Source organism: Sphaerodactylus townsendi, linkage group LG05 (assembly GCF_021028975.2).
Source record: "Sphaerodactylus townsendi isolate TG3544 linkage group LG05, MPM_Stown_v2.3, whole genome shotgun sequence".
Lineage (NCBI taxonomy): Eukaryota > Metazoa > Chordata > Lepidosauria > Squamata > Sphaerodactylidae > Sphaerodactylus > Sphaerodactylus townsendi.
Genome location: NC_059429.1, coordinates 65,188,960 through 65,214,295, shown reverse-complemented (window position 1 = coordinate 65,214,295; position 25,336 = coordinate 65,188,960). Strand labels below are relative to the sequence as shown.

Below are 25,336 nucleotides of genomic sequence, written 5' to 3'. Positions count from 1 at the left end.
TAGACAGGTAAAGAAAAAATGGTATTTAGCAGGCTAAAAAACAAAGGAACCAAAACACAAAAAGGCAGGGAAAACTTGGACCTTTGGTGAAGAGGCTGTATTTCCAAATAGCAATCTTTCTACATGTCCTGTGTGAATGGGGAACATAGCACTTAATATTGTGCTGTGTACCCACCTCCTTTTTATTCTGTTTGCTGCCTAGTAGGCATCCTTTAGCAGTGCAAAAAGCAGAGGTGTATTAAGGTAAAATGGCGCCTGGGGACAGAGGGTACCCCTTGTCCCTGGGTAAATACGCCACTGGCAAAAAGGTCATATTGTGGAACCACCCTGAGTGATATCAGCAAAATCTGTCAGTAGTAAAGGCAGGAACAGATACCACCTGATTACTGCACATCAACTACTACATAACTCCAACACCACCATATTTTCTTCACATTACATAAAAAGCATAAAATAGGAGGCACAGAAACAAATGAAACATTTTTCTGTTCAGTTACAAATTAATGACCATTTCTTTGGTCCTCTTACACATCAGATCAGGTCTGTATTTCCAACAAGCATGTTAGAAACCTGTTAATCTGGCTTCTGCAACTTAAGGTAAGAATCATTCAAGAATGTTTCATATCTTGTATATGCCATTAAAGGTTGAATTGAATTGAATCTTGTAACCAAAGCATCAACACTAAAAAATAGCATACAACCCCTCCCCAAACATAACAGTTTCAAGAGAGAACTTGCATGAAACTAAGCAAAAATACTTTAAAAACAGTGGTTTACTATAGACAGGGGAACATATATTAAGCTTCTCCCCAGTCAAAGTATGCAAACAATATTTTTTGCTGATTGCATGGACACCTTTACGGAATAACAAGTGAAGTCAGAAACAACTCACGCTGGCTCAAGCTAACCCCAAGTTACAACTTCCAAGGTGTTCACATAAAAAGATTTATTAATTGCAGATCTAATGCATGTTAGATTTACGTACTCATGCAGAAATTTTCCAAATGCTAAAGCTCCCATAAAACTCCACTGGCATTTTCTAATCAGAAATATTACTGAAGTTATACATTACTCTTCTACTTAGTTTTAGACTTTTCCACTTGCCTCCTATAGTACATAACCAAATGCAAGTATGGAGGGATCTATAGCTATGACTAACTGAGCAATCCAAATGGGAGGAGGTGCTGCAGCTGTACTGAAAGAACCAGGATCCGTACGCCAACGTCAGTGCCCACTATGCTGTGAAAAGTGGCATGGACGCTGGCCTTGGGCCACTAACCTTGATATTGGGTCACTGTGTGGTCAAACCCAGAAACTGGCCCCTGCAAATGGTTCTGTAATTATTTGCTGTCATAGGGGAGACCTCTGGATGTGGACCCCACTATTTGCCTAGGTCTCACTTGTACTTTTCAGGTCAGAAATGTCGCGCCTCCTGAGTGGCACTGACTGTCCCCACCCAAAATGCCCGGCATAAGCCACCCCCTCTATGTACTGGGCTTTTCCAGGAAGCTGCAAAGGTTCTTCCCTTCTTCCCTGGCATCTGTGCCACTGATTGCCAATTGGAGGTAGGGTGGCAGCGCTGTCCCTGGCCACCACTTTACTACCCCTCCTCCCCTGGACTTAAGCTGCAAACCTTACAGTTTACAACTGAGATTCATTAACAGTATTAAAATATAATGCGGACACAATTGGTAATATCTCCCAAAGAAAGGTGTTTTATGGGCATTTTCAAATCAACCATGCGTAGGCATCTTTTGGCTTGCCACCAGCATTGAGTTTGTATAAGAAATGCTGTAAGTTTTTTTGAAATCCGGTTTCCCTGATTATTTGTTGAGGTTAGAGATTTAATGTCTTGCAGCTTTGGAGATTTTATCATAAACCTCTGGAAAAGCATCATTGCACTGAAGTTCCTTCCTCAGCTTGTGGTATAGGGAACCATCAAACATTTCCCAGAATTCCTCACGAGTCCATAGGCACCCGGCCATCACATCTGAAACCTGAAAAAAACAAGGAGTTGAGCATTTGAAGGATGATGGTGAAATTGACATTGAACACTTCTAAGATTAGGCTGCTCTACCAGTGTAATAGGCACCATGCTGATATTATACCAGCAGCAGAACCTTTGAACCCAATCTTATGCATTCCAGTAGCAGTGAACCAACCCTATACTGTGGAAGATCTTGTTTTCTTAAAAGACTTCAGCCTTATCAGTAACAGTAAAAAAGCAGTTCAGAATATGTTCACAGAAACAATATTTTAGTTATCTATAACTAGAATAAAACTATATTTTTAAAAAATTGACAAACATAAAACAGGCTAAAATTCATTTTGTGTGACCACTATATCATGTGAGCAAATCAAGGGTTAATTACTAGAAGCTTCTCCCAAGGGTTAATTACTTGAAACTTCTCCCAATTATTTTTATGACAGAATCCTTTCTTCAGGACTTAAAAATTCTTACCCGTGTATACTCCTTACAAATTTCTCCATTTGTCTGGTAGAAGCCATGGCATTAAAGTGTTTTGTTTGGGGTAAACGATAGATCCCGGAACATCCACATATTATGCTCTGTTTTTATCTCCCGGGGTGAACCATGCCAGGAAGAGTTCGGGTAATATGAAGGTGACAGCCACAGGGGATAAACCTACAGGCAAGTTGGAGAAACAAGTTACTTTATAATGACCTCAATCACCTATCCGACATATTATCACCATTAACCATTTCTATTTATCAATAAGCCAAGAGAAGATCTACAGTCATGAACATAGGTAGAAGAAGAAGTTTTTATTTATGATCAATTTTTTATTTTATTTATTTATATATTAGATTTTAAACCACCCATCCCCAAAGGGCTCTGGGCGGCGTACAGCAGGCCTGCAACAACAATACATAATAACATTAAACACAGCAGACTAAAAACAACTGATTTTGTTTATAAAAAACTAAGGTGGTGAAACACCTTCGCTACAAATCTATAACCATGCACCGCAGCAGCAATAATATATGGTGCCCAATCCCCAAGGCCGGGAGGGGACAGTAGCCCCATTTAGATAGAGCATCAGGGCGTTAGCCAATGATGGTACGCTTAAACACAAGGAAATCCTAGAGGGGGAATCCGCGGCTTCTGGCCCCCCACCCAAAGGTCCCCGGCGGAATTGAGAACTGGTTTTACAGGCGCTACCATGGAATTCTCACTCCGCGATCCCTGGCGAGGGCCTGCACCTCTGATGGAAGAGTGTCTCCACCAGGCAGGGGCCAGGGCTGCAAAAGCCCCGTCTTGCAGAGGCCAGGCCGCGATCATGCGAGTGGCTGGGGTTACTCAGTAAATTTGCCCCCCCGCCAACCGCAGAGGCCTACCCCGGAAGAGCATATGGGGTGAGACGGTCACCGAAGCTAAAGGGTCCCAAGTCATCATGGGCCTTGAAGGTCAACACTAACACCTTAAAGGTGACCCGGAATTCCACTGGTGTTTCAGTGTATGGTTCAGCACGGGGGTGATATGCTCTCGCCCGAGCTTACCCATTCAGCAGCTTCGCCACGCATTCTGGACCAGTTTCAACTTCCGGATCAACTGGGGTGAAAGCGCCCATGTGAGGAGCGAGTGCCGCTAATAGGTCTGCTTCCGGGAGTGCAGACCATTACGTGCGACCGGTGGTCAAACTGGGGAGGAGATAGGGAGCCAGTCGCCGGATCTGACGAAGATGGTAAAAAAGCTTACCTGCGTGACATGGGCCACCCGGTTCTCCCGCGAAAGGGGAGTGAATCCAGGCGGACCCCCAGGCTGTGCAGGCCAGGGAGGTAAGTTAAAGATGACTCTCCAACACCGGGCGCCGAAAATCCCCGGGTGTCCCCTGCACTCCGGCCCAGCTGTATGACCTCAGTCTTCTTCGGCGATTTAGTTTTAACCTGCTCTGCTTCAACCAACCAGCAACTCTCCAAACAATGCTGCAGGAGCTTGGTTAGGGTTTGCGGTCGCCACCCCCATCCATCAGAGTCGAGCTGGGTGCTCAACTTCATGATATTTGATGGCAGGCCAGCCCAAAGCTCTGCACCAACTGAGTGAGGGGTTGCATGTAGATGTTAAATAAAAGAGGGAATAACAAGGCCCCCTGGGGCACACCGCAAACAAGTGGGCACCTTCGGGAAGCCTGGTCCCCGCACCACACCTGCTGACCCCTATCCCGGAGGAACGAGGCAATCCACTGAAGGACAGTGCCCCGGGCCCCGGAAACGGCCAGGCGGTGGACCAAAAGGTCATGATCGACCACATCAAACGCTGCAGTAAGGTCTAATAATATCAACAGTGCTGATCTGCCACGGTCAAGTTGCATGCGGAGCATATCTGTGATGGCGACGAGGACGGTCTCGGTCCCATGCCCAGCACGGAAGCTGGACTGGAAGGGATCGAGTACCAATGCGTCCTCCAGAAAGCCCTGAAGCTGCTCCAACACCACTCTCTCAATTACCTTCCCCAGAAATGAAAGATTCGAAACTGGGCGGTAATTGGCCAGATCGCCAGGATCTAAGGATGGTCTTTTCAAGAGTGGGTGGACCACCACCTCCTTCAACCCACCCGGAAATACCTCCTTGCTCAAGGGAGCAATTGATGATATTCAAAAGGTGGGGTCGTAGCTCCTCCCGACACGCTTTAATAAGCCAGGAGGGGCACAGATCCAGAGGACAGGTAGTAGGTCTAACAGCAGCCAGGACTCTGTCAACATCGGACCCAGCGAGCAGGGAAAACTGGTCCAAACATGGACCTGAAGACGGCCATGGAGCCTCCAGTTCACTAATTGTACTAACAGTGGATGGAAGGTCTTGGTGGAGCGACGCAACTTTATCCACAAAAAAGCTCATAAATGCCTCACAGCCAGTAGCCAATTGGGAATTTGTAGAACCCTCAGATAACGAGGTAAGAGACCGAATAATCCGAAATAATTGGGCCGGGCGTGAGCTAGCAATGAACATAGGTACAGGCATGGCATGTGGGCTATATTGGCATACACACGTAATTCCATATCCAAAGTAATGAATAATTTGTGTGAATGTTTGTCAGTCCTCCATATCCTACTTCGGGCTGCTCACGGGGACAGGGGTCAAATGACTCCAACCGCACTGGCTTTAGGCATGGGGGAGGCAGCTAAAGACAGAGCTGGCCTGCTGCCCTGGCACCAGTCCAAACCACCTCCTTCCCTTCCCAGGCCCTTGGGGGCAGGGCTCAGGGGCAGCTCAGATGGGTGGCAGGCCGGCTCCTGGGTTGCCCGCCACAGCACCCTGCCCCCGCCTCCCTGCAGGCCAGCTTCTGCACCTCAAGGCCTGGGGAAGGCAAGAGGCAGCCTGCAGGAAGGCGGAGGGAGGCGGCTTGGATGGGCGCCGTGGCATCAGGCTGACCCCGGAGCTGGCCTGCTGCTGCGGTGCCTGTCTGAGCTGCCCCCACTCCCCACCCCCCGAGCGTGGGGATACCCAGAGCAAATGTTGTCCCCAGGCGTCATTTCAGCTTAATATGCCTCTGGACGGCAGAATACTGACAAAATTCAGACACAGGGAAGGTTAATTTGATTTAATTGTGATTTTTTTTTTACTTCTCAGAAATCCCCCCTGCAATGCCTTTCTCCCATAGAAATTACTTTCTGGGAAGGAATCTCTGCAAATATAAGTAAGCAAGCAAGCAAGCAAGCAAGCAAGCAAGGTTATGTGCCATAAAGACATTGAAGCCAGCAGTACCGCAGTAATCTCTCTCACCTCAAGCTTATTTGCATCATTAAAACCTCCAGTCAACCCACAACTGCTGCACGCTTCATGTTGTTGCCTATTTTTGCTACTTCATATTCTTCCGTTTAAGCTCTAAACATTTCCAGTGTTCTATATCAGGGATCCCCAACCTTTCTGAGCCTGTGGGCACACTTGGGAGTTTGGGCATGACTTAGTGGGCACAGCAACAAAATGGCCGCAAAAAATAATTGCGGCAAGAGGTGAAGCCATTCACAAAATAATCCCCTTAGCTTCAGTAACACAGTCAGATCCTTGTGCTGTGGTGACAACTACAGCCAAAGCAACATTTAAATCTGAATAGCCAATCAAATCTCCAATTGTGAATCAGAAGACTTGGTGAACAATAGCCCTACCAGACTGCACCCACTTTCTAACAACACTTGGGGAGCACCAGAAAAGTTGTCAGCGGCCTCGTGGTCTGCACAGGCACCATACTGGGGACCCCTGCTCTATACAGAGTGTGCTCTGAGAAAAATTTTAAAAGTGCTTCATGTCTCAACAGTAACAAATATTTGAACCAAAATATCTGATTTAATTTAATGTGGTAATTGACCAGATTCTATCAAATACATACACTCAACATTCCAGCAAACCAAAGCACAATTTAATTAAGGAACATTTAAAAATATATATATCTATATTTGAACTGTGTGTTTTAGTTGAAACCTGAAAACTCTACCATACCCAAAGAAGACTGCATCATATTGCTGTCAACATGGTTGTCTCCTTATCTTTCAACAAAAAATACACGTATTCACACAATTCCTTGGAAAATCATTTCAACTTTGCAACTGTCAAATTTACCTAGTACTGTATTTACAGTGGCATTCAGTAATTTTATCAATAAATGCATGTGGAAAACATTTCCACTACAAATCTTTGCTACTTCCAAAAGTCATCTAACAATTATACCTTGTCTCAGCAAAAGATAAAAATGTGGCCATGATGGCATGGCAGGAGTTGACAACCATGCCTTTCCACTGTTTAAATAAGTCCCAATTCTATGGCAGGTTTTAAAAAGCTATTTTAAGAGCCACTTGTGCCAGAACCTTTATTCTGAGCACTCTTAAGTTTGTTACCTTGATATTTTTAGTGCCTCTAAAGACTATTAGTAGAACTTGCCTGTTGAACCTGCCATTTTGAGTCACAATCAGACTTTTGAGTCAATGGGGGTAAACTGGGTAGGCACTAGGACCACATAGAGCAAACCACTGCATGAAGATCCAGGCAGTGGCTGCAGATTTGTTCAGCACAGAGGTTCTTTTTTTTTTCAATGAGACAAGGTATAGAACATACTTCAAAATAAGCTACTCACAAATGCTGTGATTTTTACCCAGTACTACAGTACTGAAAGCATCAAGTGTTCTGCACCACTAAAATTATGGAGAAGTTCCTCTAATGTATCAGTAAATGAAATCGATAAATCACTCATTGAGGAAAGCCCGTATTTGAAGAAGTCCCAGAAAATGGGCAGTGATCTTTATGCATAATAAAAGACTGAATTGGATACAATCTTTACAGACACAACAACTTAAGTTAGCATTTACTTTGTAAATACTAAATGCTTCTTAAGAGTATATCTCCACTTTCTCATTCAGGAAGACTCTATTATTGTGCTTTCGCCTCAGCCTGCAGCCCTGTTCACATACAACCTGAATGTACATGTTCACATCAGTTTGTAAGATAGCCAATGTCAGTTCACCTTCAAAATGAAACCAGGGACCAATACCTGGATAAACTGGATTGTAGATTTGGCGAAGTTCTTAGTTCTGGCATTGTCAAAACTTCAGTCATTTTGATCTTGATTTTATTTTGGCTACCCCTATTTTATAATGTTAACCTATGCCTAATAAAGGTGATTGAATTGAATACCTGGATAAACACACAGTTTCAATCATGTGTTCAGATGTATATGTACCGAATGCAATATGAGAATTGTGTGTGTTTGTGCGCCTGCACCATCAAGTTTTATTCAACCTACAATGAAAAATCAAGTATACACTCTACATGGTTTGTGAATGAACTGTAATATGTGAACAGTGCTTGGGTCTATCTCTCTTGCTGCCAGTTTTCCCATTTCACTCTGCAAGTTGTGATGCAGCCACTGCTACAGTTTGTCTCAGTCAAATAGAAGGCTGTGCATGTGCATACTCTTTGAAATTTAAAACAACGGAAACACAGGCAGCCACTGCAGGACCTATTCCATTCTTTGATAAACAGCAGCAGCAGAAGTATACAGAAGCATGCATGGATAAGATGCAAAGTACCTGAGACACACCCTCCATTAATACACAGTATAGTTTGCTTCCAAAATAAGGTTAGCCGGACACTTAACAGTCGTGTCAGTGGCTTGTTGCTTCCTATATGTACTTCCATCCCTCCTCTGCCCTCTGGCTGCTAAACAGGTGCTTAATCTTAGATTCAGGATATATGCTCTTACTTTTATGTCACTGTGGAAGGTTTCAATACATTTTTCAAGACTTTTAATAGGAATCATCATGTCTTGAACCACATGATGCTGTTCATAGAGCTTTCTCATTGCTTCTCCTTGAGTCAGTTTTAAAAGAGAGATTTTAGGAGGTACCATCCAGCCAAATAAGTAGCGGAAAACAGAATTATTTCCAAAAGGAATTATGTCCTATTAAAAAGAAAAACAAGCAGTGAGCAAACTGAACATTATATAACTAGAATTTTAAAATGAACTGTACTCTGCCTTTGAAAAAAAGATTCTTCTGCAGGGCCAGATTTTTCAGGTGGTGATGATGGCAAAATAATCTGCCCCGTGATAGAAATGGAAATAGAGCCCGCACCCCTGGTAAAACAATGCCTCTCTTGCAACATTTTCTCCATTCACCTCCCCAAACCCAGGCAGCTATCTGGAGATGAGCAAACTGGTTATACAAAGACAGAATAAACCTCACCACCAATATTGCAGCCCTACCCTAAAAAGAGGATACTGGGCACAGTGAATGTTGCTCTCTTTTCTCCACAACCAACTTGCTCTCCTCCAGTCTCCTGCTCATCTTGCTCACTGTGTCTTGCAAAACACAAAGTGAAAAAGCAGAGAGGAAAAGTGATACAACCTTTCCTGATATAGGGCCTGCTCAGCCTGCTGGTTGGCTCTGAGTAGGATCCTGCAGTTGGGATTGCACACAGGCTTGCAACAAGCAAATAAATGAATTCATTTGTATGTCACCATAGGCCATTACAAAAGCAACGACAATTATAAAAAATATTATAAGTGCAAATAGTAAAATAGACATTAATTAAAATATAATAACCAATAAAATATAATAACCAATAAAATCAACTGTAAAAAATTGTTATCTTAGCAACTATATTGGACCTTATTTTCTTTGCTGCCAGGACATACAAAGACATTTTATAAGAAGTGCACTCACTGGAATCTGATAACAAAAATATTAATTTTCAGTGTCTGAACAGAGGTTTAGAGCAGAACACAGACTTGGAGAAAACTTTCTTGTCTCTTTTAACAGGTCTTAATACCACTTTCATCTGCAACAAATGAAGAAGAGTCTGAATTTATACCCCACCCTTTTCTCCTGTAAGGAGTCTCAAAATGGCTTATAAACTCCTTCCTTTCCTTTCTCCACAACAGACACCTTGTGAGGTAGGTGAGACAGAGTTCCAAAAAACTGTGATTAGACCCAGGTCACCCAGCAGGTTTCATGTGTAGAAGCAGGGAAGCAAACTCAGTTCACTGGGTTTAAGTCTGCCACTCACGTAGAGAAGTGGGGAATCAAACCTGGTTCTCCAGATTAGAGTCCACCTCTCTTTAACCACTACACCATAGTAGCTCTCAGCAGATGATGTGATTTAATTCCATACCCCATGAATAAATTCACATCTTTATTCCCATACATTACACGTCTATCAAAAGGACAGGATGGTTTTTTTTCTTTCTCCAGGCCAACTGAAACTACAATAGGAAGCCAAAATGCCTTGTACTTTCCTTGCTGCCTTTAAGATTAGCAGCGTTGACTTGGAACCCACCTTTGCGAAACTCTTGCAGTGGGGAAGTCTTAGTGCCACAATGGTTATAGATCAGGGGTAGGGAACCTTTAACACTCAAAGAGCCATTTGGACCCGTTTTCCACGGGAAAAGAAAACACTTGGAGCTGCAAATAATTTTTGACATTTAAAATAAAGATAACACTGTATATATTGGGCTTTTTTACCTTTTACTCCACTCATTCTGAGAAGCGCATGGATGCACCAGCCCTGCTGCCTGCAGGGCGGGCAAGGATGGGGCCAGCGGCTCGGCCTTGCTGGCCACCGGGAAAGCGCCTGCCCCGCTTGAACAAGGTGGGCGAAAGGGGAAGCCCACGGCGCAGCGCAGCCGGCTGTGGGCAATTGGTGCGCCCGCCCTGCTGCCTGCAGGGCGGGCAAGGATGAAGCCGGTGGCTCGGCTTGTGGAGCCGCAGTGCAAGGGCAGAAGAGCTGCATGTGGCTCTCGAGCCGCAGGTTCCCTACCCCTGTTATAGATCAATGTTACAGAGCTGCAGAGGTTCTGTGCTTGATGCTGGGCCAAAATATGGAGCTGAACGAAATGCTTTAGAGGGACAATCATGTATCAAACTAACAGCAAGGTAATTACAATACAATAAACAATTGTATTTCTAACACTAGAATCTCTATCTTTAATATTACTGTATGTCTGAGATTAGTGTGATAGGGTCTAGAGCATGTTATAGTCATGTAGCTCTTCTGATTGATGGGAAATGAAAATGTGGCTCTCCATAAGACATGGGAGTGAATGCCATTGTGAAACACTTTTGTCTATGAGCCAGCAGGAGATGTGAGATTGAGATTTGCCATCAATTTATGACCATCACTTTATATCTCAACAATACTGGAGGATGCTGTATATGCATAAAATGTTCTAGGATGGGTTGTATTGTCCAAGTGGGCACAAGGCATAGTTTAAGAAGAAATTTATTTGGCTGTGATTTCTGGGAAAATCCCATTCTTCGCACGGTGCCATTTATTTTGAGAGAATTAATGTGCTTTCACACAACTAGGTAGGTCATTACTCAAAAGAGGAATAAAACTAAGATGCCATCAAGTTAAAAGAGACAGGGGGTCTGAGTTCAGTTGCCAGCTGCTACATATGTGCACGATAATAAATCTACACAAATGAGATCCTACCTGGAGTTCCCAGAAAATGCTCCGTGTATGCCTGTGATAGTAATGTCTTGTTGGTATATACTCTATTCCTGTCTTGTTAGCCTTCAAATACTTCTCCACATGCTTATAGAACCACGGCTTATAGTAGTTTCCAATGCTATTAATCTTAATGTAAAAAACAGAAGTACAGTAAAAAAATAATGCTGATTTGCTTCATGATTTATTAGAACACTGCAATGTACTGTTTCATAAAGGCTGAAATTATCCATAACAGCAATTAACCAATGCCACTCACCTCAAATAATAGTGTGGCCATTAATTATTCCTCCAGAAATGACCCTACCACATAACTAGAGATAACTAAGGGGTTACAGTCAGTGGTGGCATTTAAATAATTTAACAACCAGTTCTGGTGGTGGGATTCAAATAATTTAACAACTGGTTGGTTCTGGTGGGTTTTCCGGGCTATGTGGCCATGGTCTGGTGGATCTTGTTCCTAACGTTTTGCCTGTATCTGTGACTGGCATCTTCAGTTGTGTATCACAGAGGGAAGTCTGTTACACTTTGCAGGCGAAATGTTAGGAACAAGATCCACCAGACCACAGCCACACAGGCCGGAAAACCCACCAGAACCAGTTGAATCCAGCCATGAAAGCCTTCGACAATAACAACTGGTTGTTTACAAGCACCATTTTAATAATCGGTTCGGCTGAAGTGGTGCAAACCTGCTGAATCCCACCACTGGTTACGGTACTCTCACTCCTCCCCCCCCCCCTTGTCAATGTGAATTAATTTTTACAAAGACATCAAACCTAAAAGATTACACCAAAGAACTAGATCCTTCTGCAGTTAAGCTTGAATCACATAATGGTAGACAAACATGCCACTGAGAGCAGACACAGCCATGAGACTCTTGACAGATCTCTGAAAACTATCTTCTTGTCAAAACAATGTGCAAGTTTCACTCACAGATTGAAGTTAGAAAAGTACTGCCTTGTTAAAAAACATTTATATCCTACCTTTTGCCATGGTTTGGGACAATCTACAATACATAATTGAAACCATAAAAGTCCAAATTCCTCCAACCTAATAAAATACCTATAGTCTACTACTATTAATTCCTTGCATCACCCCCTAAAAGTTTACAAGGACAACCATGTACATATAGCAAGAACAGCCGCCAAAGAGAAAGTATGAGCCCTTGCTGATGGCAAGCTATGACACAATTTTAAACTAGCTTCACTTCCCACTTCTGTCAACCATTCCCACTTAAGCAGTCATGGCAAGTACAGTATTATTCTGTGGGATGGTTAGGACAAGAGATGTACAATTTCTAGGAATGTTGAAGAAGTGAGGGAAAGTATTTTTTTCCAGGAAAATGTACAGAAACTTTGGATAAATTTTAAAGTATCTATAAATTTATATATATCTAAACCTATTTTGCAGATTTAATTATATAAAGTGCAGCAATTAGAACTCAGCAAACCGAACGGTATTTTCATTGATGGGATTGAAAACTATAATTGCCAGAGGCCCTTTCCATACCCGGTTTATGCCAAAAACCCTGGGATGCGCCAAAACGCCGTCCCAGGGGAGCCATTAAGCACGAGAGAGCGCGGCTGCTTCGCTGGCCAGCGCCGCCTTCAGCGATTGCCCGACCGGCGCAAAGCCGGCATTTCCCAACCTTGCTCGGGGAGTAAGGTTGTTGGGAAATGCCGGCTTGGAGACGCTGCCGTTCGCACGGCAGCGGCTCCAAGGCGCCCTCCCCCCACTCCCACCCGTCCCTTACACCTGGTCCCTGGCCCTCCGGCGTGTCGCGGGAATACAGGGGACAGCAGCTCCCCTACCCTCACGATGCTCAAGCGAGTAGCGCGGAGGGCTGGGGGGGGCTTGTCTGGAGCCACCGGCCGGCGTGCTGAAGAACCAGATGGTCAAGCTGAAGTGGGCCGGGTGACAGTGCTCCGCGGCGCCGTCGTCCCAGCCGGTTCTGGGACCGTCCATGTGGACGGTCCCAGCATCGTCGGGTCGGCGTGGATTACGCCGACCCAACCCCTTCCGCCTCCATGCAGAAGGGGCCTTAGTTTTCTACAAGAAGTTACAAATATAGAGAAAACTGCATTCTACACTAATCACATTTTAAAAGTGGGGAAGACATTTCACAGTCCTTTTTTTCAGTGATCCCTAAAAATCTCCATGACAAAAGATTTTTCCAATAAGACCTCAGACTTACATGTTATACATGCTAAGTAAAATCTTGTCTTAAAACAGGCACTACCCAAATTGCAAAGAAAAACTCTATTCACAGGAAGTTTTTTCCCCCTGGTGTATCCCAAAATTTCCCAGTTTTTTCTCAGGCAAACAAACACACAAGAAAACAACAAAACAGTACTTTTGCTTTTCCCCGCAGCTGTCGCTCTGACAGAATTCTCAAGAATTCTACCCTCTCAGAGTCCATGACAATTAAATTGGTACATAACTAAAACTCATCTATCTCACTGCACCCTCCACAAAAGGGAGGTTAATTTATCCCACCTTATTATGATCTTAACATAATTATGTTACCTTGCTCTGATCAGCGTCATCAGTCAGAATTCCTGTCATTATGACAGCTTCTTCAAACGAGTACACCAACCCCTCCACAAAATGGTTTTCTTTCTTTTCAGATTCTTCATTAAATCTTTTGCATATAGCTTTCAACCCTCTCACAGGTTCATAATGCAATTTTACATATTTTTTAACTGGGACAATATTTATTTCAGCTGAAACCAGAAATCCCAGGGTACCACAAGACCAAGGCACTGCGTAAAATAGGTCTGGGTTCTCATCCTGCCAAAAAAAAGTTACAATAAATCCTGCATTAATAGAGGCATAATAAGATACATAATTTATCAAATGTTTGAACAATAAGGATTTATTTACCATGTATATATTTCTATAAACATGTAAAGAAAAAGGCTAATGATGTGCAGGGAAGTCTTATTGAGAGCCAAACACAGAAACCAGATGTTCTGCAGGGTCTGCATCCTTCCTATATTGGAGGCAGTTGCTTATTAGTGCTTAAAGTTCAAATGATAAAGTTTCAACAATTTAACTGAATACTTTTTAAAATTTACATCCTTGGGCATAACATCATAAGTCTCTTACCGGTGTACATCTCACGAGGCTTCCATCAGCAAGTACGATTTCATAGGCCTTACAGGTGTGCTGAAATAGTCCATAGATATGTGAAGATGTCTCTATACCAGTTCCCATGATCAAGCCACCTGAGCAAAAGACCATGCACAGGAATCCGTTAAAGTGTACTTGGCTCTTAGTTGAAAGCTATTTACAAAACTTACTCTTACATACCTCTAAAAAGAACAAGCAACGTGAGCTCTGAAACTTTTTAGGAAAACGGTTGTTGTGGGTTTTCCAGGACCTGCCCTCTGTGATACACCTCTGAAGATGCCAGCCACAGATACAGGCGAAACATTAGGGACAAGATCTACCAGATTACGGCCACACAGCCCGGAAAACCCAGTTGAATCTGGCCATGAAAGCCTTCGACAATACATTTTAGGAAACACTCAACAAGAAATTTTTTTAATAGACTATTATCCTGTGATGTAAACTTGTAGAACTGCATCAAGTTACTTTATGCGCAGGAGTCCTGCTTTGTAAGTTCTCTCACCTACTGTAAGATCATCAAGCTCTGGTACCACTGGAATAGTCCAGCCCAAGGAGTTGAGATGTGCTGTTAACTGACCCATTGTAACCAAGGGTTCCACACGGACAACCTGAGATAGAACACATTTTACATGCCACAGTCTGAATACTGTTAGTCAGCGTAAACAAACATTTGAGTCTACCCAAATTTCAATCTATATCAGAGGTCCTGGGCCTTTTTTGGTGGTGGACTCTCCCCTGTATTCCATTGCTATTTGATACTCATCATTTCTGAATTTTAACCGCAAAGTAAAGATTTTTTGTTCTCTTAGGCATTTAGCAATTTGCATGTGGGAGTGAGTTTTACTGGGTGCAGTTTTGGAATCTTCTTTTCTTTAAACAAGAATGGAATAAACAGCTATGTGAGAATGGAGAATAGGCCTAAAATTGTATTTGATATTAAAGAATAAGGGATTTATATAACCAGAGATTCAGGAGGGTTTTCTCTCTAGGTCAACTGGTTATGCAGACAAGCAAAAGATTATACCACTAAGAAATATATTGTCACTAAGGAGTTTGTAACACTGCAGAACAGATTTAGAGATGTAAGAGAGAGAATATCTAATAGACCATTTAGGCCTACCCAAATAGATCAGATGGCCTACGTGAACAAACACAAAAATGAACAGATCAAAGGTAAAGAAGAGAGATGAATCTGATCAGATAATTGAAAATGTGTTTTTCTATATTTTAATGAACACTGAAATAATAATGATATATATATAAAACATGTATTCTACTAGAATCACATATTTTAATTGTCAAAATCATTTTTAACTTTTTAAAGTGAATAAGTTGTATGTGAAATCCTTACACCTTAAAGATGTATTTCTCTATGGGCAAACCCACCCTTAGGAATGCTGGGAACTGGCTATCTTGATTGAAAACCAGAATTCAGTTTATTGCTGCCCCTTGCAAATGGGCAGAAGGGGACATGGAGCTTTTGTGTAACAAGAAATAGACAGACAAGCCAATTTGATTTTAATGCTAAAGAAGAAAGCATATGAAGGAGAAATACGATTATATGGGCTATGTGTGCTGGTATGATTATAAAATATGACGTATGTATTCTTTGTATCTATAAAAGTTGAAGATCTTTGTCTGGTTAGGTGTGACTCTTATAGAAAGCACCCTGTCAGAGATCTAACTCTGCACAGTAAAAACAAATATTTCTGTTTAAAGCCTGATTCTTTGGTATTATTTCCTTATCAGTCTTTATAAACGTAATTGCGCAGGGCCAGATATGAGGTCTGGTCTGACAGTTATAACTTTTTTTAGTTTCTACAGCCACATTTTAATTATTGTTCATTATGCTTTTAACCATATTGCAGATTGTCCAAAGACCTATAAGTGATGAGTCAGTGTAAGTATTTAGTAAGTATTTAAGTATTTAGTAAGCACTGGCTGAAAGAATTGTAACTTCTATCTAGTTCTGCTAAGGAGGTATTATGCAATGTTTAGGAACATGCCAACATTTCAAAATTTACAAACAGTACACAAGGTCTAGGCATGGTTGGCCAGAAGGGAGATAAAAGAGGGAGTATGGTCACAATAGTAGTCAGTCAGAGTGAAAATGGCCATGGGGGAGCCGAAATGCACAAATGAATACATAAATACATCTGTATGGCTCATTTCTGACATAAATACATCTGTATGGCTCATTTCTGGCCTTCCAACTTGCACATTTTAAGAGCTATTTTGGGGTTGAGTGGGAGTAGTAGTTACTCATAAGAAAAGGCACTTTGCAGAATGAATAGGCACTGTCAGTTACTTCAAGCTCTTCAGTTGAGTACTGCACTGAAAATAGCTTAGGCTGGAGTTAAGAAGCCTTTCTTTAAATTAGCAGGGCAATCTATAAGGGAGATTGAAAATGCTGAGGTGGTATGAACTCATAAATGCCTTTTTTTGCTGGCATAAGAAGCACTTATGTTGGCACTGGGAAGTTGTGCAACTGCCCCACAAATGGTGCCAGAGGAGCCACAGTGGCAATATATGCCAGTGCATCTCCAGTGTAGAAGCTAGGGGGCAGAGTTGGCATTAGTCAGTTACTGAGTCCTTTCAGCATGGGAATGCCTACATTTGCCAGTGCAAACTTATGCTAGCATTCGGTTTGTGATTCCCTTGATGTACGGCAGAAATACCTTCTGCGTGGAGGGCTGTTCTTCCTCAGTTGTATATTTTCTCTCATTTTTATAAAATTCTGATTTTTTGTTTGTTTTTCAGATCACTATGACATCCAGAAACGGCAGTTTCTCCTCTTTTTCTTTCCCCATGATGAACTGACTGTTAGGGTAGTGATGTTAAAGTGGCCCAGAACTTTCATCAATTCCTCCTTGCTATGGGGCCAAACTTGTAAAAGTATCATCCACAAATTGGAACCATACTGTCAGATTTTGGGATGCCAATTCTATGGCATGTTTTTTAAAGTGTTTCATGAAAAAATTAGCTATAACAGGGCTGAGGGGGCTTCTTATGGTCACCTCATCCATCTGTTCATACAAGTCATCCCATTGAAAATAACAGGTTGTCAGCCAATGCTAAAATGAGGGCAAAAAACTAAGAGCTAAAACTACCAGACCACAGCCATATGGCCCAGAAAACCCACCACAGCAAGAATAAGAATTGCTCAAATTTTATTATGAAATTTTATTTTTCATTGTGAGATTCTGTTACACTCAAATAGATGTGTAAGTCTTGTTTTGATTGGTTTAGATATGCCTTAAGAGCCACAGATTACAAGCTTATGCAAATTAGTTTTTAATTGTCCATTAGTTGTTAGGTGGGCTAATACACCAGTGGGTGAAGACTTTCTAAATTGTGTCTTGTGTTCCATCAATGATCCTCCTTCCTGCCTAGTGTTTTAATATGCATTTTAGCTCTTTTTAAATCAGTTATATATTTTATTATGCTGTTTTAATTGTTAGATGCTTTGGTGGCCCTGACTGAGCAGAAAGGCAGTGTATGTATGTCTGTGTGTGGTTAATTACACTGAAAAATAAATAAATGTTGCAGGCCAGAGATTTTGGAGGTTGAATCTGCTTCCAAACAGGACTTTACCACCCCCCCCCCCCCGCCCACAAATGAAAGGAAGTTCCTGCCTTTACAGCAAATGTCCACATGAGGGCATGCTCATTTTGAGAATTACTATTCGGGAGGCGACGTGTCCCCTAGGATTACTGATGTAAATACTTCTTCCACCAGCGCAAGTGGCATTTACACCGGTGCTCGGGTCACATCACCTCTTTGGCAGTTGCCCCCTGCCCCAGATTGCACTGTAAGTTTTAATGAATAGTTTAAAATGAGACAGGACAGATATTAAGAGTAATAACACTGATGTAGAAAGGTTAGTACAGCACCAAAATGCAAATTGGTGAGGCAGCAATAGGAGGGAGTGAAAAGAGAATTCAGAACTGTAATGAAGGAACGGCCAATCTAACAGTTAATTTCCATACTGATTTAAAGTGGCATAAATGTTCTGTCGTTCAGGTGCCATATCTCAGGGAATATAGAAGTCAATGACAAGAGAAATCACTCTCACAGTAAACTGATTTTTCTAACACTATAAAAAATCCTTAATTACAACGAGACAGAAAATAAATTATAAATAAATGCAACTTCACTTTTTCTGCAAAGCATATGGAGGTTCAGATTTGTAAATAGTACAAGGAATACATTTTTGTCTGGGTATGCACAGCATGGTATAGTGTTTAGAATGCCAGACAAAGACAGCCTAGTTCCAATCCCCATTCTGCCATGGAAACTTGCTGGGTGATCAGAGGTTTCTGAGATGGAAAAAGAAATTAGAGAGGCCAACAAAAGCAAAAAATATACCATTGGTGTGGGCGACTTTTAACTATCCCCATATAAACTGGAAAAATGCGTATTTCCAGGTCATAGTAAGGAGAGAACATTCCCTGGATATGCTAAATGACTGTATTTAGAGCAGATGGTTGTAGAACCAACCAGGGGAGATGTGGATCCTAGATCTAATTCTATATGGGACCAGGGACCTGATGCGGGAAGTCCAGTGTTGTTGGAGTCGATAGGGAACAGCGACTCACAATGCTGTCAGATTCAGGTATCTCTGGCATGCAGTAACAAGTGACAACTACTAATGTAGTTACATTAGCCTTCAGAAAGGGAATTTCTCAAAGATGAGGGGGGATAGTGCACTTGGGAAGCTGAAAGGGAAAATCAAAGAGGAGTCAAAAATGTCCAAAGGTGCTTGGAGGGTTATTTAAAAACTACCCGTCTTAAAGCTCAGCTGGAATGTGTTCCATGAGTTAGGAGAAGGCAAGAAGCACAGTCCAAAGGAAAACCACCATGGTTAACAATAGGGAGGTTGAGGAAATTATTAGGAAAAAGATGTCTTTTAGAAAAATGGAAGTCCCAACTTAACTGATGAAGAATACCAGAGAGAACACAAATGGTGGCAAAAGAGAAGAAGCAAGTTAGCTGTAAAGGGAAGGGAGGCAAAAAAAAAGGATTATGAGGAGCGATGGGCTGCTAGAACATCAAGACTAGCAACAAACAGTTCTTCAAGTACATCAAAAGCAGGGATAGCCAATGAGGAAGCGGTAGGGCCCATTAGATGATGAAGGAACAAAAGGTTATTGCTAAAAGATGACAGGGGAGACTGCAGAGAAGCTGAATGAATTTCTTTGCATCTGTCTTCACCCAAGAGGAGGCGGTGAGAAAATTCCTGCACCTGAACCCAAGCTTCTTAGGAGGTGAGATCAGGAGGAACTAAGCCCGAAGATAGTGGTGGCAGACAAGGAAGAAGTCTCTGGCAGCCATGATGATAAACTAAATGCTACCAAATCCCCTAGCTCCAGATTGGGCATCTCATCCAAAGGGGTTCTTAAAGGCTCAAAACTTGTAGAAATTACTGATGTTCTCACTTTAATATGCAGCTTATCCCTGGACAATCAGGGGCTCCATCCCTGAAGACTGGAAGATGTGCCAATGTCACATAATCTTTAAGAAAGTCTAGGGGGACCAAGGAAATTAAGCAGGCCAGTCAGTTTTGACATCTGTTCCTGGTAAATTAGTAGGAATCTATCATTAAAGAAGCTAAAAATTGTAAACATGGTAGAACAGCAATACAGTGATGAGGAAGAGTCAGCATGTAGCTTTTGCAGAGGCAAAGTCCACAATCTTCTAAACTTACTAGAGTTCTTTTGAGGGTGTAAACAGACATGTGGATAAGGGGAACCAGTGGACATTGTCTACTTGGATTTCAAAAAGGCTTTTGACAAAGTTCCTCACCAGAGACTGTTGAGAAAACTCAGCAATGAAGGAATAAGAGGAAGTCCCTCCCTGGATTAAAAACTGGTTGAGGAACAGGAGACGAAAGGGTGAGTGTAAATGGGAAGTTCTCACAATGGAGAGATGTAGGGGGAGTGGTGTCCCCAAGGATCCCGTTTGGGACCAATTACGCTTTAACTTATTCATAAATGACCTGGAAGTAGGGGTGGGTAGTGTGGTGGCCAAGTTTGCAGATGATACCAAATTATGTAGGGTGGTAAGAACCACAAAGGATTGCTTGAAACTCCAAAGCGGACCTTGATAAATTAGGTGGAGTGGGCTAGGAAATGGCAAATGCAGTTCAACAATGTAGCTAAATGTAAAGTGATGCACATAGGGCAAAAAATCCAAAACTTCACATTATTGATGCTACAGGGGTCAGTGCTATCAGTCACAGACCAGGAAAGGGATTTAGGCGTCTTAGTGGATAGTTCCATGGGAATGTCAACTCAAATGGAATGGCAGCTGTGAAAAAGGCAAACTCTATACTGGGGATAATTACAGGAAAGGAGGTTGATAATAAAACTGCAAGGATTGGTTCTTGCCCTTATATAAAGCAGTGGTGCGAATCGCGACTTGGAGTACTGTGTTCAGTTCTAGTGCGCCACATCTCAAAAAAAAGGATATCGAGGAGATAGAAAAGTGCAGAGAGAAGGGCAACGGAGATGATTGAAGGATTGGAGCACCCTTCCTTATGAGGGAAGAGGCTGCAGCGTTTGGGACTCTTTAGTTTGGAGGAGGGAGGCGTCTGAGGGGGGGATATGATTGAAGTCTATAAAAAAATTATGCATGGGGTAGAGAACAAATGATGGACAGAGAGATTTTTCTCTCTTTCTCACAATACACTGTAGAACAGAGGGCATTCATTACTGAAATGCTGGGGAAAGAAGTGGGACTAATAAAAAAAGGAAACACCTTCTTCCATGAGCGTGTGATTGGTGTTTGGAACATGCTACCACAGGAGGTGGTGGATGGGCCACCTCAACCTGGATAGCTTTAAAAGGGCTTCTTGGACAGATTTACGGGAGGAGAAGTCAATCTATGGCTACCAATCTTAGTCCTGTAGATCTCCAGATTGCCAAATGCGCATATAGCAGACCAGGTGCTCAGGGGCAGCAGCAGCAGCAACAGGCCATTGCTTTCACCTCCTGCATGTGAGCTCCCAAAGGCACCTGGTGGGCCACTGCGAGTAGCAGAATGCTGGACTAGATGGACTCTGGTCTGATCCAGCAGGCTAGTTCTTATGTTCTTATGACCTTTGGCCTGTGATGCACTTCCAGTGTAACTTCCCTCAAATGGTTGTTGTAAGGATAAAAGAACAGAAAACTAGGCAAGCTATTTTAGGTTCCCACTGGGAGAAAAGATGGGGTATAAATGAAATATGTAAATCACTAAGCTACCAAATCCATAAGCATCCCAACAAATACACTCTTATTGGAAGGCCAGATAGACTTTGCATAAAATATACTGTTGGGCAAAGCCATGTTTGATGTTGCCTTAATTATTTCAGCCAACAGTCAATGCAGAAAGACATTTAGGAATTTGTACTTTTTTAAAGCAATTTTTTTACTTCAACTTTTTATGGCCACTCCAGTGTTAGGTTTCCATATTTTCATTTCAAAGCTGAAAGGACATGGTAATTTAAGATATGTGTTTAGTATAAAAAATGATTATAAGAAGTTAGTTTTAGATTAGAAGTCCTGTAAGGTTGGCATAACAAGAACCATTCTATTTACAGAACCTTGTTTAACATCTAATAAACAGTGGGTTTCAAGTCCCCAGTAAGTACTACTTTCATTGACATCTAAAAGTCACATGATCTGAAAAACCTGCATTTAAAAGAACCAAACTGCAAATTATCCCAGTATATCAAAGGGACAAGTGAACAATTAATTACTTTAGAAGTCCTGTGTCTAAGTGTAGTTTCTCCTAATGAGCTGAAACCAAATCAATTGGTTTAGGTATATTAAAGAATGGAAATCACAGTGTACAAGAACTGGTGGCTTCAATTATATGTAACTTAAGACCTGAATCCCTTAAAACAAAACTCCAATTTAAATGTAAAGGCAAGTTTCAAACCTACCTGTCTTTCAATATCAACCTCCAAAATATCCATCAAATTGATGGATATATTCTTATGAGTCTTCTTGTATTTTCCAACACGAAGAGATACTGTGAGCCAGCCAGGACGACCAGTGCACATGTATGTTTTTTGGCCTTCTTTTTTCCATTTCCGCACCTCCATGAGAAAAAAAGAGCAATCACACATAAAGATTCAAAGTGTTCTTCTGACTTGAAACTGTTTACAATAAAATTGATGCCGTTTAAACAGAACATAGCAAAATGCACAAGCAATTGTTCCTTATTTATAGATAGTCCTATATTAATGTATTGTCGAGAGAGGAGCTTTCCTGTAAGCCGGAATCCCCACTTGGGTGCTACTGTGTGTGTGGTTTCTGGGCTGTATGGCCGTGTTCTAGCAGCATTCTCTCTCTGGCGGATTGCATACCATCTGTGGCTGGCATCTTCAGAGGATCTAATGTTGGGAAAGCAAGTGGACACTCCAACAGATATATACTCCACTTGCTTTCCCAACATCAGATCCTCTGAAGATGCCAGCCACAAATGCAGGCGAAACGTCAGGAGAGAATGCTGCTAGAACACGGCCATACAGCCCGGAAACCACACAGCACCCAAGTCCTATATTACCTTGACTATCCTTAAAAATTACTGGATGTTGGTTCTCCCTCACATTTATTGAACGCTTTCTTTACAATTCCCCAGTTCTGCAAGATACCTAGAAGTTACATATGTTCAACAAATAAGTAATCCGATCAACACATGAAGTTGCAACACTACATCTGGGACAGGATTTTGCATCCTCCATCCCATTGTTTCTGTACAGGTCACAAGGAAAACACTGTGTTGTCTGAGCCCAATTTCTGGGGAGTTGGAAAATATAAGGCAACACATTATTAATAAACAAATACAACTCCTTTTTCAATGCCACTCTCAAATAGGTTTCATTTTTAGAGTTAGGGACACATGGGCTATCTCACCAGAACTAAACATACTTCCCCATTCTATATCAAAAGTGGTTTTTCCCTCGTTCCCACAACTCTCCAGTCTCACCTGTGCCTGGATGTGGTGAACCCGTTGGCTATGCTGCAAAGGAGCACTGTGAAGCTTCTGTACAGCCCAAGCGCGGAACTGATAGCAAATGTCAAAAAGGACTGAAAGGGGCATCAGGAAGAGGCACACAAAAATCCAACGATGATGGACCAGCACATACTCTATCCCCTTGTACCTAGCCCATAGCAGCAGCAGCAACAGCCCGATCCCTAGAGACAGCAGCGGCGCCATCCTGGGCCGGTCAGCGAATCACACCTTCACTAAAATCAGCCCTCTACTAAATCTGTAAATCTTCTCAACTCCGGATGGCCCTCAACTGCGGCAAACACCTGCCAACTGGGCGCCCCCCGACCGAAGCGAGACCCAACGCCTGTTCCAACAACGGGGGGGGGGGGGCGGGGGCGCAAAACGCACGGACCCCACTCCACTCTCCTGGCTGACGACCCCAACTCCCTCAACGCCCCTTCCCTTGCCACGCTTCAACGGCAGCGGACCCTGACCCAGCGCCTCGTCCCAGCTGCAGACACGCTCGCCCTCCAACGACACTCTACTTCGGAACCAGGGGAGGCAAGGAGGAAGAAGCCGCTTTATACAGATCAAAAGAACCGCGACCCCCTCCCTCCCTCCCTCCCTCCCTCCCTCCACGCAGACCCTTTCTGAACTCTCTGCCCCCTGACCAGAAGCCTGTGGATGTAACCGGCTCCAGGCCTCGCTGACTGAAGCGACGTCCCCAACTGCCCTCCTTTCTCCCCGCCGGTTCCCCTTCCTCTTATTCCTCAAAAGACACACAAGGCACCCAGGACCAGCCTCCCGTTCTAACTGCCGCTGCTCCGCCACGCAGCTCGAGCGCTTGCACGCTCCCCTCCTGATTGGTTGAACTGCTTCCTCAACAGTGTGGAGAGGGATGATGTCCAGCCACTAGAAAGGAGCCGTTGGGATCGGATGAGGCGCCGCGAGGGGCGATTGGCTGGATGGGACGAGGTGCTGATGTGGTGGCCGCCTCTCTTTTTGGGGACCGGCACGCTGCCGCCAACACCTGTAGAGACTCCCTCTGACAGAAACGCCACTCGTCCGTCTGAAAAAGTGCTCTGCCTCCCTGTGCGTTAGTACCTGAGAAGTAATTCATTGTGAAACGACCCTGAGGGTGTTTCCCTCTCTCGCCTAGTTCAGAACAATTCCTGTGTCAAGTCTGTTGTGACAAAAGAATTGTGTAGATAAGCACTAACTGGGGCTTTCTTGCCTCTAAAGGACAGGGCTCGTTTTTTAAAAAGTTTATGCAACAATAAAGTGAAGACACTGTTGTCCTTTCTCCCTACCCCCGCCCTGAATTATTTCATCCATACCCCATATTTACAGGTTTCCCTTTCATGCCCTGTGATGCCTCCATTTAGAAATTAAGCATTAGAAATAAACAATTGGGAAATAGACATTCTGGGACAAAGCAGCCGCTAAGCACTTGGCACAGAGCCAGGAGGGGTGATGGCTTGCAGCACATTTATTGGAACACTGCAATTCTCCTCCTCTCTTGTGACATGTTGTCACAGCATAAAGATGACTGAAGTGGGTCCCACTCAGAGTTCTCAGAGGAAGAATGAAATATAAGATACTAGCAGTAAAGCCTGTTGAACGAACAAATACAACAGGCCCGAGAAAACTGTTGGTAGCTTAATGGTGCCCACCAAGGGGGCCAATTCTTTCTGCGTTTCCTTCCCCCTTGGTCCCAAGTCATCAGCTCCCTCCCTGACCTCCTCCTTTTCCTGGACATCTGCACTGGTTAATCACTAAAGTATCACAAAGCTATTTTGATTTGTCTCAGGCTAGCCAGCTTTCCCCTAAAGAGTAGCTAGAGCAGGAGTAGGGAACCTGCGGCTCGAGAGCCGCATGCGGCTCTTCTGCCCTTGCACTGTGGCTCCACGAGCCGAGCCGCCAGCCCCATCCTTGCCCGCCCTGCAGGCAGCAGGGCGGGCACATCCATGCGCTTCTCAGAATGAGCGGAGTAAAAGGTAAAAAAACCCCTATATATATAGTGTTATCTTTATTTTAAATGTCAAAAATTATTTGCGGCTCCAAGTGTTTTCTTTTCCCGTGGAAAATGGGTCCAAATGGCTCTTTGAGTGTTAAAGGTTCCCTATCCCTGAGCTAGAGCAAGAGTCCCTGGAAAAGGCAATAGTGCTGTGTGTTAACTGTTAAGTCTTGTCAAGTCTCTTCTAGCTTATGGTGACCCTATGAATCAATGTCCTCCAAAACATCCTATCATTAGCAGGTCTTGCAG

The 25,336-nt window shown here is 43.1% G+C and overlaps 1 protein-coding gene across 1 annotated transcript; it reads right to left on the bottom strand.

Moving 5' to 3' along the window:
• On the bottom strand, positions 1 to 23,878 carry DHCR24 (24-dehydrocholesterol reductase). Its single transcript, XM_048497992.1, has 9 exons — positions 23,065 to 23,878; positions 22,016 to 22,171; positions 14,591 to 14,696; positions 14,065 to 14,183; positions 13,483 to 13,746; positions 10,942 to 11,085; positions 8,213 to 8,410; positions 2,462 to 2,644; positions 1 to 1,997 (listed from the first exon to the last, which is right to left on the bottom strand). The coding sequence occupies exons 1-8, from the start codon at positions 23,293 to 23,295 to the stop codon at positions 2,513 to 2,515; spliced, it is 1,350 nt and encodes a 449-aa protein (XP_048353949.1). The 5' UTR covers positions 23,296 to 23,878; the 3' UTR covers positions 1 to 1,997; positions 2,462 to 2,512.
• Between the last annotated feature and the right edge of the window lie 1,458 nt (positions 23,879 to 25,336).